This window comes from Sus scrofa, chromosome 8 (assembly GCF_000003025.6).
Source record: "Sus scrofa isolate TJ Tabasco breed Duroc chromosome 8, Sscrofa11.1, whole genome shotgun sequence".
NCBI classification, from domain to species: Eukaryota; Metazoa; Chordata; class Mammalia; order Artiodactyla; family Suidae; genus Sus; species Sus scrofa.
The window spans coordinates 42370258-42383135 of record NC_010450.4 but is presented as its reverse complement, the minus strand read 5'-3'; the positions used below and the strand labels follow the sequence as shown (position 1 = coordinate 42383135).

Below are 12878 nucleotides of genomic sequence, written 5' to 3'. Positions count from 1 at the left end.
CAGCATTGTCTGTGCACAGGATCCCTGTGGAGCATGCATTGTCACGATGAATCATTACCTTTCAAGGGTTGAAACTCTTCCGTGGGTGAGACATCACCATGGGAAGGCATGTCTAGAACAGTTTTATGGCTCCCGTGTCATCCCCTTTAAGGGAGGTAGAAATATGGTAGAGAATACTACTGTTTCAAATATATAGTATTGAATGTTTGAAGACATTAAAAACATTCAAAGCATTTCTTTTGACTTGCTGCTTTCATCTTGAGTCACATAATGACCTCAGCTTTGGCCACATGGCATGTGCCCTTTCCATTTCAGGGACTTCTGACAGTCGAGGATGTGGCCATCGATTTCTCTCCAGAGGAGTGGGAATGTCTGGACCTCGGTCAACGGCACCTGTACAGAGATGTGATGTTAGAGATCTGTAGGCACCTGGTCTCCTTGGGTGAGGACCCCTTCCTTCCAGAATTCCTTTTCTCCCACTGGGTGTGGGATCCTGCATTTGCAGGATGTGTCCTGCTGTTTTCTTGCCCATACAATAGATTTTCAGACCCCACCGTTTTAGGAGTAACTGAGAGTTGGTGGGTGCAGGTAGAAAGGCTTCATAATGAGGCATCCTCATTGTAACCGAAGTCCTCCTTGAGGAAAGCTGCCTCCTTCACTTTAGATTATTTGCAGTTCTGGAAGTTCATATGTATAAAGAGCTCTGCCGGCCTCTTAAAATCAGATTTGGACCCTTTACTTTTGACTCAGTAGTCCTTAGATGGGGAAGAGAGGAACTGATTTTTACCTGTCACTCAGGGTCTGAAATGTGCTTTCAAAAGGCAGTATCTGGGGATATTACTGCCTAGAATGTTTTACCATTCCACAGTGCCATCTCTTGTACCTGAGTATAATCCCTCGATTGGATATTGGTGAATCTCTAGGAAAACGTATGTTTTTCTTTCCAATGAACAGAGTATGTTATCTCTAAGCCAGACCTAGTTCGCTTGTTGGAGCAAAAGACAGATCCCTGGGATGTGAAGGGAATGGAGACAGTAGCCATACAGCCAGGTATGTGTGCATGGGTGAAGCAGATGACACAGGAACCTTACAATAGGCTGTGGGAAGATGTGCTTCAATGGTACTGATTTTTGAGAAACACAGGTTTATTCTGTCTCTGTCTTAGAGCGACATCTGCTGCCAAAATCTTGTGTTCCTTAGCCCTCCATGTGTTCTCCATCACCATGGAGGATTCTCTCTCACATCCACATAGAGAGCCAGAATCCTGGTCTTGACCTGTGAGGACCTGTATGTCTTTGCTATTCTTTATTTTGGTTTTTGGTTTTTTTTGCCTTTTTGCCATTTCTAGTGCTGCTCCTGGGGCATATGGAGCTTCTCAGGCTAGGGGTCAAATCGGAGCTGTAGCCACCAGCTTACGCCAGAGCCACAGCAATGTATGCTCTGAGCCACAGCTGCTACCTACACTACAGCTCATGGCAACTTGTGATCCTTAACCCACTGAGCAAGGCCAGGGATCGAACCCACAACCTCATGGTTCCTAGTTAGATTCATTTACCACTTTTCCACAATGGGAACTTGCCCAGATGTTCTTGTTTTTTTTTGTTGTTTTTTTAATTTTTTGTTTCTTTTCTGAGTCTTTTAGGGCCACACCTGGGGCACATGGACGTTCCCAGGCTAAGGGTTGAATCAGAGCTGTAGCTGCCAGTCTACATCCATGGCACCACATCCATGGCAATTTGGGATCCTGGCAGCATTCCCAACCTACACCACAGCTCATGGCAACACTGGATCCTTAGCCCACTGAGTATGGCTAAGGATTGAATCCATGTCCTCATGGATACTAGTCGGATCTGTTTCCTCTGAGCCATGATGGGAACTCCCACCTGGCTTTTTTTCCATTGCTTTTGGGTGCTAGGAAAGGCTGTGCACATTTCTGAGTAACTCTTTGTTAAGGTCTTTTTTCACGCTCTGCTTCTTCATCTAATCAGAAGTGAGTGAGGAGAGTCGTGGAAACACTGGAATTTGGTGCCAACATTCTAAGAGCAATGGGGACAGATAGTGTATGTTTTCTGCTTTTAAATGTTCAATCCCATGGATCCTTGGAACATGACCCTAGAAGGTTCAGACTAAGTAACTGTGTCAAAGCATAATGCACCTTCCTAAATGTAACCCTCAAATTTATTTCATTATATCCTTATTTTGGGAGGAACTAACCTGTGACATGTTAAGTGTATTTTCCCCTTATCAGTGGTGTAAGACTATGTCTAATTACTCATAGAATTCTTCACTAAATTAATGCACAGTGGAATACAGCTTATACCCCACAATCATTAAAAGTCTTCATTCTTCTTTGATTCCTGAAGAACCATCCTTTTCTAAATGTGTCCTTTTTAACCTGAAGCTTCTCAGAAGTGTGTTCTGTGTTTTCACTTTTGGATGAGATTTATATCAAAATCACCCATAATAGTAGATGTGAAGTATCAACTATAACACATTCCAAACAGCACATATTTGGTTACACATCAGTCAGATACTTAGTCATCACACCGTATCTATGAAAATGTTTGGTTCATAAATATAAGAGAGCTTGAAGCAGAAAATATTCTTTTTTTGTTTTTGGAAATCTATTTCTGGAGTACCTGTTGTGGCTCAGTGCATTAAGAACCCAACGTACAGAGTTCCCCTTGTGGCACAGGGGAAACGAATCTGACTAGTATCCATGAACTTGTGGGTTGATCCCGGGCCTCACTCTGATTTGACCCCTAACCTGGGAACTTCCATATACCATGGGTGAGGTCCTAAAAAAAGAAAAAGAACCCTATGGAGTGTCGCTGAGGATGTGGGTTTGTTCCCTGGTCTCAGCCAGTGGGTGAAAGTTCTGGCACTGACACAAGCTGTTGTTTAGGTTGCACATGCAGCTTAAATCTATATTGCTGCGACTTAAGCCAGCAGCTGCAGCTCTGATTCAATCCCTAGCCCAGAAGCTTCCATATATTGCATATGTGTTCCAAAAAGGAAAAAAAAATTCTATTTCCCTCAAGGTATCATGAATCATGGTATATTTCATTTCAAACATTTATTAGTATATGATTCTTTGCATATGTTACAACTTTGATGTTCTTCCTACATTTATAAAGAATGTTCTATTTGTATTCTAAAGGAGGCATGACAACCTTTATATTTTTATATCTGTTACAGTGATATGTCTGTAATAAATTTCTTAAATTTTTCTTTGTCATTTAACTCCTTATTCATTCAAATTTTTAGTTCAGTTTTAGATGACCAACTATAATCCATATTTTGTGAAATTCTTCTGCCTGTTACACACACATGCCACTGACTCAGAATATTTTCTTTTTTTTATTTTTAAAAAGTTTATTAGAATATAGTTGCTCTACAAGGTTGTAATCCTTTCTGGTGTACAACAGAGTGATTCAGCTATAAAAAAAAACCCACATCCATTTTTTAAAGATTATTTTGCTTTACCCAGTACCACAGAATATTGGGTAGAGTTCCCTGTGCTATGTAGCAGGTTCCCATTGGTCAGTTTTTCCATTTACCCCAGTGTGTATATGCCAGTCCTAACCCCCCAATCTAGTCCTCCCCCGACGTGTCCTCTTTGGTAACCATAAGTGTGTTTTCGAAGTCTGTGTGTCTGTTGCTGTTCTGCAAATAAGTTCATTTGTCTACTTTAAGACTCCACATGTAAGTGATATCCTACAATATTTGTCTTTCACTGTCTAACTTCACTTAGTATGATAATCTGTAGATCCACATTGCTTCACATGGCATTGTTTCAGTCTTGTTATTGGTGAGTAATATTCCACTGTATATATTCATCTCACTCCTTTGGTAATGGACATTTAGGTTGCTTCCATGTCTTGGCAATTGTAAATTGTGCTGCAAAGAATATTGGGGTGCATGTATCTTTTTGAGTTAAGGTTTTTGTCTGGGTAGATGCCCAGAAGATGGATTGCTAGATCATATAGTAGTTCTGCTTTTCATTTTTTGGGCAAGCTGCGTTCTGTTTTCCATAGTTGTCATGCCAGTTGAAATTCCCACCAACAGTGCTGGATGGTTTTCTTTCCTTTGCACCCTCTCCCGCACTTAATGTTTGTAGTCTTTTTGATGATGGCCATTCTGGCTGGTGTAAGGTGGTACCTCATAGTAGTTTTGATTTGTATTTCTCTAATACTAGCAGTGTTGAACAGCTTTTCCTGAATTTTTTGGCAATCTGTATATCTTCTTTGGGGAAATGTCTATTTAGCCTCCCATGTTAGGGACCTTTTCAGCTTTTGCCTCTTCAGATATTTTCTCTGGTCATAAGGACGGTCATTGTTAATTTTGATTGGAGGCTATTCACTCGGTTTCTATAGATCAATCCATGATTCTTCAGACCATGTCTGCAGCATGTCGCCAAGGTGAACAGTCACATTCAGGGGGTGGGGTCTGTCTCCATCATCCTGGAACCTATTATTCAGCCCTTTTTAAATATGGGGTAGGAGCAATGGTCTTTTCTTCCTCAGCTACTTCCTGCTGGTTGGGGGGGAGGAGTACTGCTGGCTGGATATGGTCGGTTCCTACTATGGAGGATGGGAAGAAAAGAAAAATGAGATTAAACACAGGTTTGGAATTTAGGTTCCTACTGGTACTGTTGAAGGAGGAGTGTAGTTTTAAATAACGGGGGCTCTTGGTCCTTATACATGCTGTCTCCCTTCTGTTGTTCTAAGAGGAGACCTTGAAAATGTAACGTTGCAGCTGCCAGCTGATGTTGCTTTGAGAACAGCTTGTGGCATCAAGTCTGACAGGGCACATAAACCTTAAGTTTTTAGCAGTATAGACTTATGTAAAATTACTCCCATAATATGTCCTTGCATTACCTTGGGTATCTGACCCACAGCTGCTCCATTTTGCCTTTTCTCTCTAATGGCCAATGAAGATGAGGGTTTCAGTTTTTCTAGATATGAGAAGATGCAAGAATTGGGGCCAATAAAAATCCTTATCTAAAATCTAACTATCTGAAGGCCTGTTCTGTCAGTGTTCCCAGAGCACAGAGTGTCTCACTCCTGGGTTCCATGCTGAGCTCTGCTAGGGGGTGCTGTGAGTTGGCAGCTGCAATGGCTCATGTTTTACTCCATGGAGAGGCTGATGGCAAGTGTCAGTCTTCAGTTCACAGTGCTTGCCCATGGTCATATATTTGACCATACTTTGGGGAGGCATATCATGACCATTTTGTCGTCCCACAGCACTGGGCATGAATATTCCTAGATCTGGCAAAGATTTTGCTGACAGGCAACTCAGTGTACTATTACTGGATTAGGCCTTATTAACAGTAGTCAAAAGCCTCTGGACCACCTATCTTCCCTGTCTATTTTGGTCCAGGAACATATTTCTTCTTGCTGCATTTTCCCATATCTAGAGATCACTGAGCTCACATGGAACTGCATATCATCATTGTATCAGAGGCTCAGCTACAAATGCAGCAATGCAAGAAATAGCAATTTTGTGAAAAGTTAATAAAATATAGATAGCAGTATTAGTAGAGTCATGATCAAAAATTTAAGTTAAGAGCTTTCATCCTGTTAATATTAGATGAAAATGTATTTATGGTCTGGGTAAGAACAGATTTTTTTGTTGTTGTTTTTTTTTTTTTTTTTTTTTTTTTGTCTTTTTGCCTTTTGTAGGGCTGCTCCCATGGCATATGGAGATTCCCAGGCTGCACTAATTTATATGCCTACCAACAGTGTATGAGTGTTCTCTTTTTCCACCCCTTCTCCTTTATTTATTGTTTGTGGACTTTTTGAAGAGAGCCATTCTGACAGATGGGAAGTGATACTTCCATTGTGGCATTGATGTGCATTTCTCTGATAGTGATGTTGAGTATCTTTTTGTGTGCTGTTGGCCATCTGTACATCTTCTTTGAAAAAATGTTGGATTGGGTCTTTGGCCCATTTTTCCATTGGGTTGTTTGTTTTTTCAGCATTGACTTTTATGAGTTGTTTGTGTATTATTTTGGATATGAACACCTTGTTGCTTGTGTCATCAGCAGATATTTTCAGGAACCACTATTATGTATTGGTTGGCACATTTTTTATATTTCCATAGATTGAGTATATTGGCTTCATTCTTTTTCCCCCTGGTTTATCTGCCAGATGTCTTGACTGGTGATTTCCGTTATTCTCTTTCATATCTCTTATTGGTTCTGTGTCATTTAGTCTGCTATTCATTGCTTCTAGAATGCTTTTAATCCCAGCAGGTTTTTTTTTTTTTTTTTTTTTTGTCTTTTTGCTATTTCTTGGGCTGCTCTCATGGGATATGGAGTTTCCCAGGCTAGGAGCCTACACCAGAGCCACAGCAATACAGGATCCAAGCTGCATCTGCAACCCATACCAGAGTTCACAGCAATGCTGGATCCTTAACCTGCTGAGCAAGGGCAGGGAGAGAATCTGTAAACTCATGGTTCCTAGTTGGATTTATTAACCACTGTGGCATGATGAGAACTTTCCCAGTTTGTCTGTTTTTGTCTCATTTCTAGTTTCTAGTCCCTTGTTACAATAACCTGTGTTTCTATCAGTAATTTTTCTTAATTAGCATTTTTATTTTAAAATATTAATTTTAGTTGATTTATAGTATTCTGACAATTTCTGCTGTACAGCAAAGTGACCCAGTTATACATATATAAATATTCTTGTTCTCACATGACCCTCCAAAATGTTCTGTCACAGGTGACTAGTGAGATCTTATACAGCAGGACCTCATTGCTTATTCACACTCCAAATCCAATAATTTGCATCAAAAAACCCCAAACTCCCAGTCCATCCTACTGCTTCCCCCTACCCCTTGGGGAACCACAAGTCTGTTTTGCATGTCCATGAGTTTGTTTTTTTCCTATAGATAGCTTCATTTGTGCCATATATTAGCTTCCAGATTCAAGTCATATAATATGGTATTGGTCTTTTGGGTTGCTGCAAATGGGATTATTTTGTTCTTTTTCTGGCTAAGTAATACTCCATTACGTAAATGTGCCATTTACTCTAGGAGGTAGATCAAAAAAAAAAAAAGATACTGCTGTGATTTCCTCCTCTGTGTGTTCTTGCCTCCTTTGTTATAAGTTCATTGCCCATAGGTATGTGAGTTTAATTCTGCATGTTCTATCCTATTCCCCTGATGTATATTACTCTTTTTGTGCCCCGCCATACTATTTGTATTGCTGTAGCTTTGTACTATAGCTTGAGGTCATGAAGCGTGATTCCACCATCTCCATTTCACTTTCTCAGTATGGCTTTGATTTTTTTAGGGGGGGAGTCTTTTGTGTTGCCACACAATATTTTTTTGTGTAGTGATCTAATTTCATTCTTTTACATATGGCCGTCCAGTTTTCCCAGCACCACTTACTGAAAGGGCTGTCTTTTCACCAGTGTATGTTCTTGCCTCCTTTGTCATAGATTAGTTGATTGAAGGTGTGTGGGTTTAATTCAGGGCTTTCTATCATGTTCCACTGATTTATATGTCTGTCTTTGTGCCAGTACCATACAGTTTTGATGACTGTAGCTCTGTAGGATAGTCTGAAGTCCGGGAGCCTGATTCCTTCAGCTCCATTTTTATTTTTCAGGATGGCTTTGGCTATTCTGGGTCTTGTGTGCTTCCAAACAACCTTAAAATATTTTGTTTGAGTTCTGTGAAAACTGTCCTTGGTAATTTCATAGGGATTGCATTGACTCTGTAGATTGCCTTGGGCAGTATAGTCATTTGATACTATTGACTCTTCCAATCCAAGAGCATGGTATGTCTTTCCATCTGTTTGTGTCATCTTTGACTTCTTTCATCAGTGTCTTATAGTTTTCAGAGTACAGGTCTTTTGTCTCTTTAGGTAGGTTTACTGCTAGGTATTTTATTTTTTGGATGTGATGGTAAATGGGATTGCTTCCCTAATTTCTCTTTCTGATGTTTCATTGCTAGTATGTATAAATGCAGTTGATTTCTGTGTATTAATTTTGTATCCTGCAACTCTGCCAAATTCATGTATGAGCTCAAACATTTTTCTGGTAGAATCTTTAGGATTCTCTAGGTATGGGATCACGTCATCTACAAATAGTGCTAGTTTCTCTTCTTCCTTTCCAATTTGGATTCCTTTTATGTCTTTTTCTTCTCCAATTGCTGTGGCTAGGACTTCCAAACCTATGTTGAAGTGTAGTGGTGAGAGTAGACATTCGTGTCATGTTCCTGATCAGAGTGGGAATTCTTTCAGCTTTTCACCATTGAGAATGATGTTCGCTGTGGGTTTGTCATCTGTGGCCTTTATTATGTTGAGGTAGGTTCCCTCTCTTCCCACTTGCTGAAGGGTTTTTCTCAGAAATAGGTGTTGGGTTTTGTCAAAGGCTTTTTCAGCATCTAGTGAGAGGATCACACGGTTTTTATTGGATTCTGCTCAATGCTGGTAGAGCTGAGGGAGGTACCATGAGTAACTGATACTGAAAGTAGAGCAACTACACAGATAATACAAGCAAGCACATTTGTCTGTAGTTTTGGGCAGCCGATTGGCCAGATCATGCATGGTGACGCTTTAATCCTTCCTCTTTCTACTAGTAGTACAAGATACAAAAATAAAGGCTATTTAGGCTGCTGGTTGTATCCCCACCTCTCGCATCATCTGTATTAGGATGTAGGAAATGGAGAGCCCTTACTACCATCTTTCTAATTAGTTCAATTGGAGAATCTTAACTTTTTCCAGGGGATATTTTCATATTCTCCAATTAGGCCTCTGAAGGAGCCTTACTTATTCGATTCCAGAAAGTCAAATCTCTCATGGCATCCTGTCATCACCAAAAAATGGAAGTAAATTAGAAGGGTCTTAGATTTTACCATATTTGAAATTCCAGTGTTTTAGCCTTGCAGTTTTGACAATGTTAGGAAAAAATATTTTAGATGCCTTAGTATGTGCCAAAAAAATATTTTCATGACACAAACGGACAGCAATAGTACTGATGTTTTTATCTGTAACTTTGGTACACATGTCCCATGGAGTGATGCAAAGTAGTCCAGTTGGCTGCTGTGTAATCAGTATATAGGGATTAAAGATCAGGAATCTTAAGCTTCGCTCATCCCAAACTCTTCAATTAGGATGAATGCAATGCTGTCTAACATCTGAGCAGAGCAAGACACTCTCTGTATTTTATTCATCAGGTAATTAATCTGCATTTTGCCCCAACCAGAGACAGCCGGCATCTTCATCAGTGTGTTGTACAAAAGTCACTGAACAGAGGTGCAAGCAGAAGCTGATACAAGATAGGAAAGAAATGAAAGGCCCTTGTGGGATTTTCTCCTAACACATTGCAATCTCCCATTTACAATGTGGGAGCACTCAACCCTCTGAGGAAAAAGGCCCAAGGAAGGGTTTTGCATCTGTGGTTCTATGGGAGTGCTAAAGATGTGGAGAGGCATGAAGAGTTGGTGAGAATGATGATAAGATTTTTAAAAAACAGATTCATGGATAAAGTGATGTTTACCTGTGTGAATCAATGAGAGGTAGGAGCAAATTTAAGCAAACCCAGACACAATATTTTCTGAATCAATGCAATGTCTTAGAAAGGTTGAAAAACTTTCACATTGTGATACAGCAAATTGAATTTTTGTGGAAAGCTAACATACATTTAAATCTCATTTATTAAATGTATTGGAATGAAGAATAGACAGCATAGTAACTGGACCTTGACCTCAACTCCTCTCACAAGCACACAAAAAACACAACTGTCAAATAAATAAGAAATAAATAAATAAATACATACATACATAAATAAAATTTTTATGAATTTCAGGAAAAGGGAGTTCCCATGGTGGTTCAGAAGTTAACAAACCTGGCTAGGATTCATGAGGATGTGGGTTTGATCCCTGGCTTCACTCAGTGGGTTAAGGACCTGCAGTTGTGGTGAGCTGTGGTGTAGATTGCAGATGTGGCCCAGATCTGATGTTGCTGTGGCTGTGGCATAGGATGTCAGCTCCAGCTCCAGTTGGACCCCTTGCCTGAGAACCTCCCTGTGCTGTATGTGTGGCCCTAAAATACCAAAGAAACAGAAATTTCAATAGTGCCAATCCTCAGCAATCCTCTATACAAAAGACTGGAGTCTACTGAAAAGAGAAAATGTGTTCTACATTGAATGACACACAAAGGAACCCTTGAGACAACGGGGGGGGGGGGACTCACTCATAGTACAGTCAACTGCCGTACCACCCAAGTGGGAAAATTACAAACTGTAGATTAATTATATTGCAGAAGTTATCCAAAAGGAGTGAGAGCTCTTAGCCACATGCCACACTCTCCAGACTAGTGGTCTAGCATTAGGAGGTAGAGCCTCCACAGCATTTGGCTTTGTAGGCCAGTGGGACTTAAAAGGCTGTTGCTCCAGAAACTGGAAGGATCAGAGATTACAATCTGGGAAGATGCACAGAAGATCTCACATGCACTAGGAAAAAGTGAAAAACCAGTGACATGATGGGAGACTTGGACAGTCCTATATGCTGGTCTTATCAGGACTCTTGGGAAGACGGGGGTAGCAGGGCTCTCTTTGGGGTCATAAAGACTGGTAGCAGATATAACAGGGACCAATGTGAACTTTGGCCAGAGGCAGACAAGTTGGGTCCTTGGCAACAAGACCTGGCCCCACCCAACAGCCTGTAAACTACAATGCTGAGAAGCCTTAGGTCAGAAAACCAACAATGTGGGAATACAACCCTATCCATCAGCAGTCAGGCTATCTAAAGGCTTTGTGAGCCCAGAGACACCTCTAGACATGCCCTTTGAAACAACCCTGCACAACATAAAGCCAAGACCTGCTTCCTCCACCAGTGGGCACCAAGAGCCTCTAAAACCCAGAAGCCTGCACAAGCCTCCAGACCAGCCTCCCCCACCAAAACACAGACAGCAGAATCAAGACAATATACAAGGGAATCACTATAAGGGTATCATGAACTTTCAGCAGACATTTTGCATATCAGAAAGGAGGGGCACAATATATTTTAAATGATGAAATGAGGGGAAGTCCTACCACCAAGCATAAGCTACCCCAAAAGGCCTCATCCTGATTTGATGGGGAAATCAAATTCTTTACAGAGAAACCAAATTTTTAAAAAATCAACAAATAAACCTAGCTTTAGAACTAAAAGAACTCCTCTAAGTGGAAATGCTAAAAGCAATCCTCTACGTGGAAATGGCCACAGGTAGAACCAGGAAATTTATGAAGGAGACAATTAGAAAATGCTCTCTGTGGCAAGAAGGCAAACAGACAATAAAGGTAGGGAAACTTCCACAAATATGATATCAAAGCTGGTATTTATAATTTAAAAATAATCATATTTGTATATAGACTACCATATTGCAACTACATGATAACCACAAAGCAAAATTCTATCATAGCTATATACCAAAAAAAAGTAAAAGAAAAAAGAATCCAAATTAAAGCAAAAGATAGATATCAAATCGAAGGAGATGAGACCAAAAGGGGAAAGGAAGGGAAATCAGTACAAGATGGCAGAGGAGTGAGAGGTGGATATTACCTTCTTCCAAAAATATATAATAAAAAATCCATGTGTAGACCAATTCTCCCAGTACATCTACTGAACACTGAAAGAAGAAATCAGCCTTCCTTAAGGACAAGAAAATCTCCACATATCTGGAGTAAGAGCAATAGAAATGAAATGAAGAAGGAGAAGCAGCGATCCCAATTAGAAGAACAGGAGACCTCCCCTGAAGGAGCAAACAATGAAACTGTCTAATAGACACTGACTTCAAAAGGAGGTAATGAACATACCAAAGCAATTAAGACAGGCTATCAACAGAAATGTGGATTATTGTAAAAAGGACCTAGAAACTGTAAGGAGGAGCCAGGAAAAATTAGAAAACTCCTTTGCCATGATAAAAGCAGAGTGAAAGGCAATGAATAGCAGAATGAACAATGTGACCTGGAACTCAAAAAATGGAAATCACCCAAGCATGACAGCAGACAGACAGCCAAATGAACAGCAAAAAAAATTAAAAAAAGAAGAAGAAAGAAGAAGAAAAGAAAACAACATAAGCGATATATGGGATAATACAAAACATGTTGATCTCTGCATGGCTAAGTTCCCAGAAATTGAGGAGAGTCAAAAAGGTGTTGAAAATGTACTTGAAGCCTAAAATCTTCCCAAATCTAAAGAAGGAAAGAGATATGCCAGTACATGGGGAACAGAGGGTCCCCAACAAGACACACCCAAACAGACCTATACCAAAGCCATACACTTTTTTTAAAACAGCAAAAGTGAAAGATAAACAAAGACTTCTAAAGGCAGCAAGAGAAAAGCAAAGCATTAATTACAAGGGAACCCCCATAAGGCTTTTAGCTCATTTCTCTACAGAAAAGCTGCAGGCTAGAAGGGAGTGGCAAAATATACTCAAGATACTAAAAGAAAAAAAAAGGGGGGGAGTCTGGAGGAGGATGGTGGATGAGTAGGACATGTGGCTCACTGATTCCTGGAAATACATTGAGAATATATCTACATGTGGAACTCTTCACACAGAACAGTTGCTAAACACTTGACAAAAGATCTCAGGATTAGGATAGGGTAAGAAAACCTTCATGAAACCATAAAGGACAAAAGAAAGAAGAAAAAGAGAGAGGGGGGAGAAGGGAGACAGGACAGTCACCCCTAGGAAGGAGTTGGAAAGAGGAAAAGCTCCTGCGCTCTGGGAAGCTCCAGCACCAGTGAGGAGGTCGGCCTGGACAGAGGAGGAACTTTAGAGTACTGGAGGAGAACAGAGCAATTGGTGTGAAGCAGTTAAAATGGAAACAATCCACAAACCATCAGTGCTATAGTGGCAACCAGATGCCAGTGCAAATGTCGGGAAC

The 12878-nt window shown here is 40.4% G+C and overlaps 2 protein-coding genes across 4 annotated transcripts in view; one reads left to right on the top strand and one right to left on the bottom strand.

Moving 5' to 3' along the window:
- Nucleotides 1-12878, bottom strand: part of LOC100526059 (zinc finger protein 11-like) — a 387036-nt gene that overhangs the window by 133772 nt on the left and 240386 nt on the right. The gene's annotated exons all lie outside the window — the stretch shown is intronic.
- LOC110262090 (zinc finger protein 493-like) overlaps nucleotides 1-12878 on the top strand; it is a 60255-nt gene that overhangs the window by 1773 nt on the left and 45604 nt on the right. For 2 of the 3 annotated variants that reach the window (XM_021101274.1, XM_021101272.1), the window contains exon 2: nucleotides 316-442. In XM_021101274.1, coding sequence (XP_020956933.1) covers nucleotides 316-442 — 127 coding nt within the window. Of the gene's footprint in view, nucleotides 1-315; nucleotides 443-954; nucleotides 1051-12878 lie in introns of all 3 variants that reach the window. The other variant, XM_021101271.1, reaches the window with a different exon arrangement.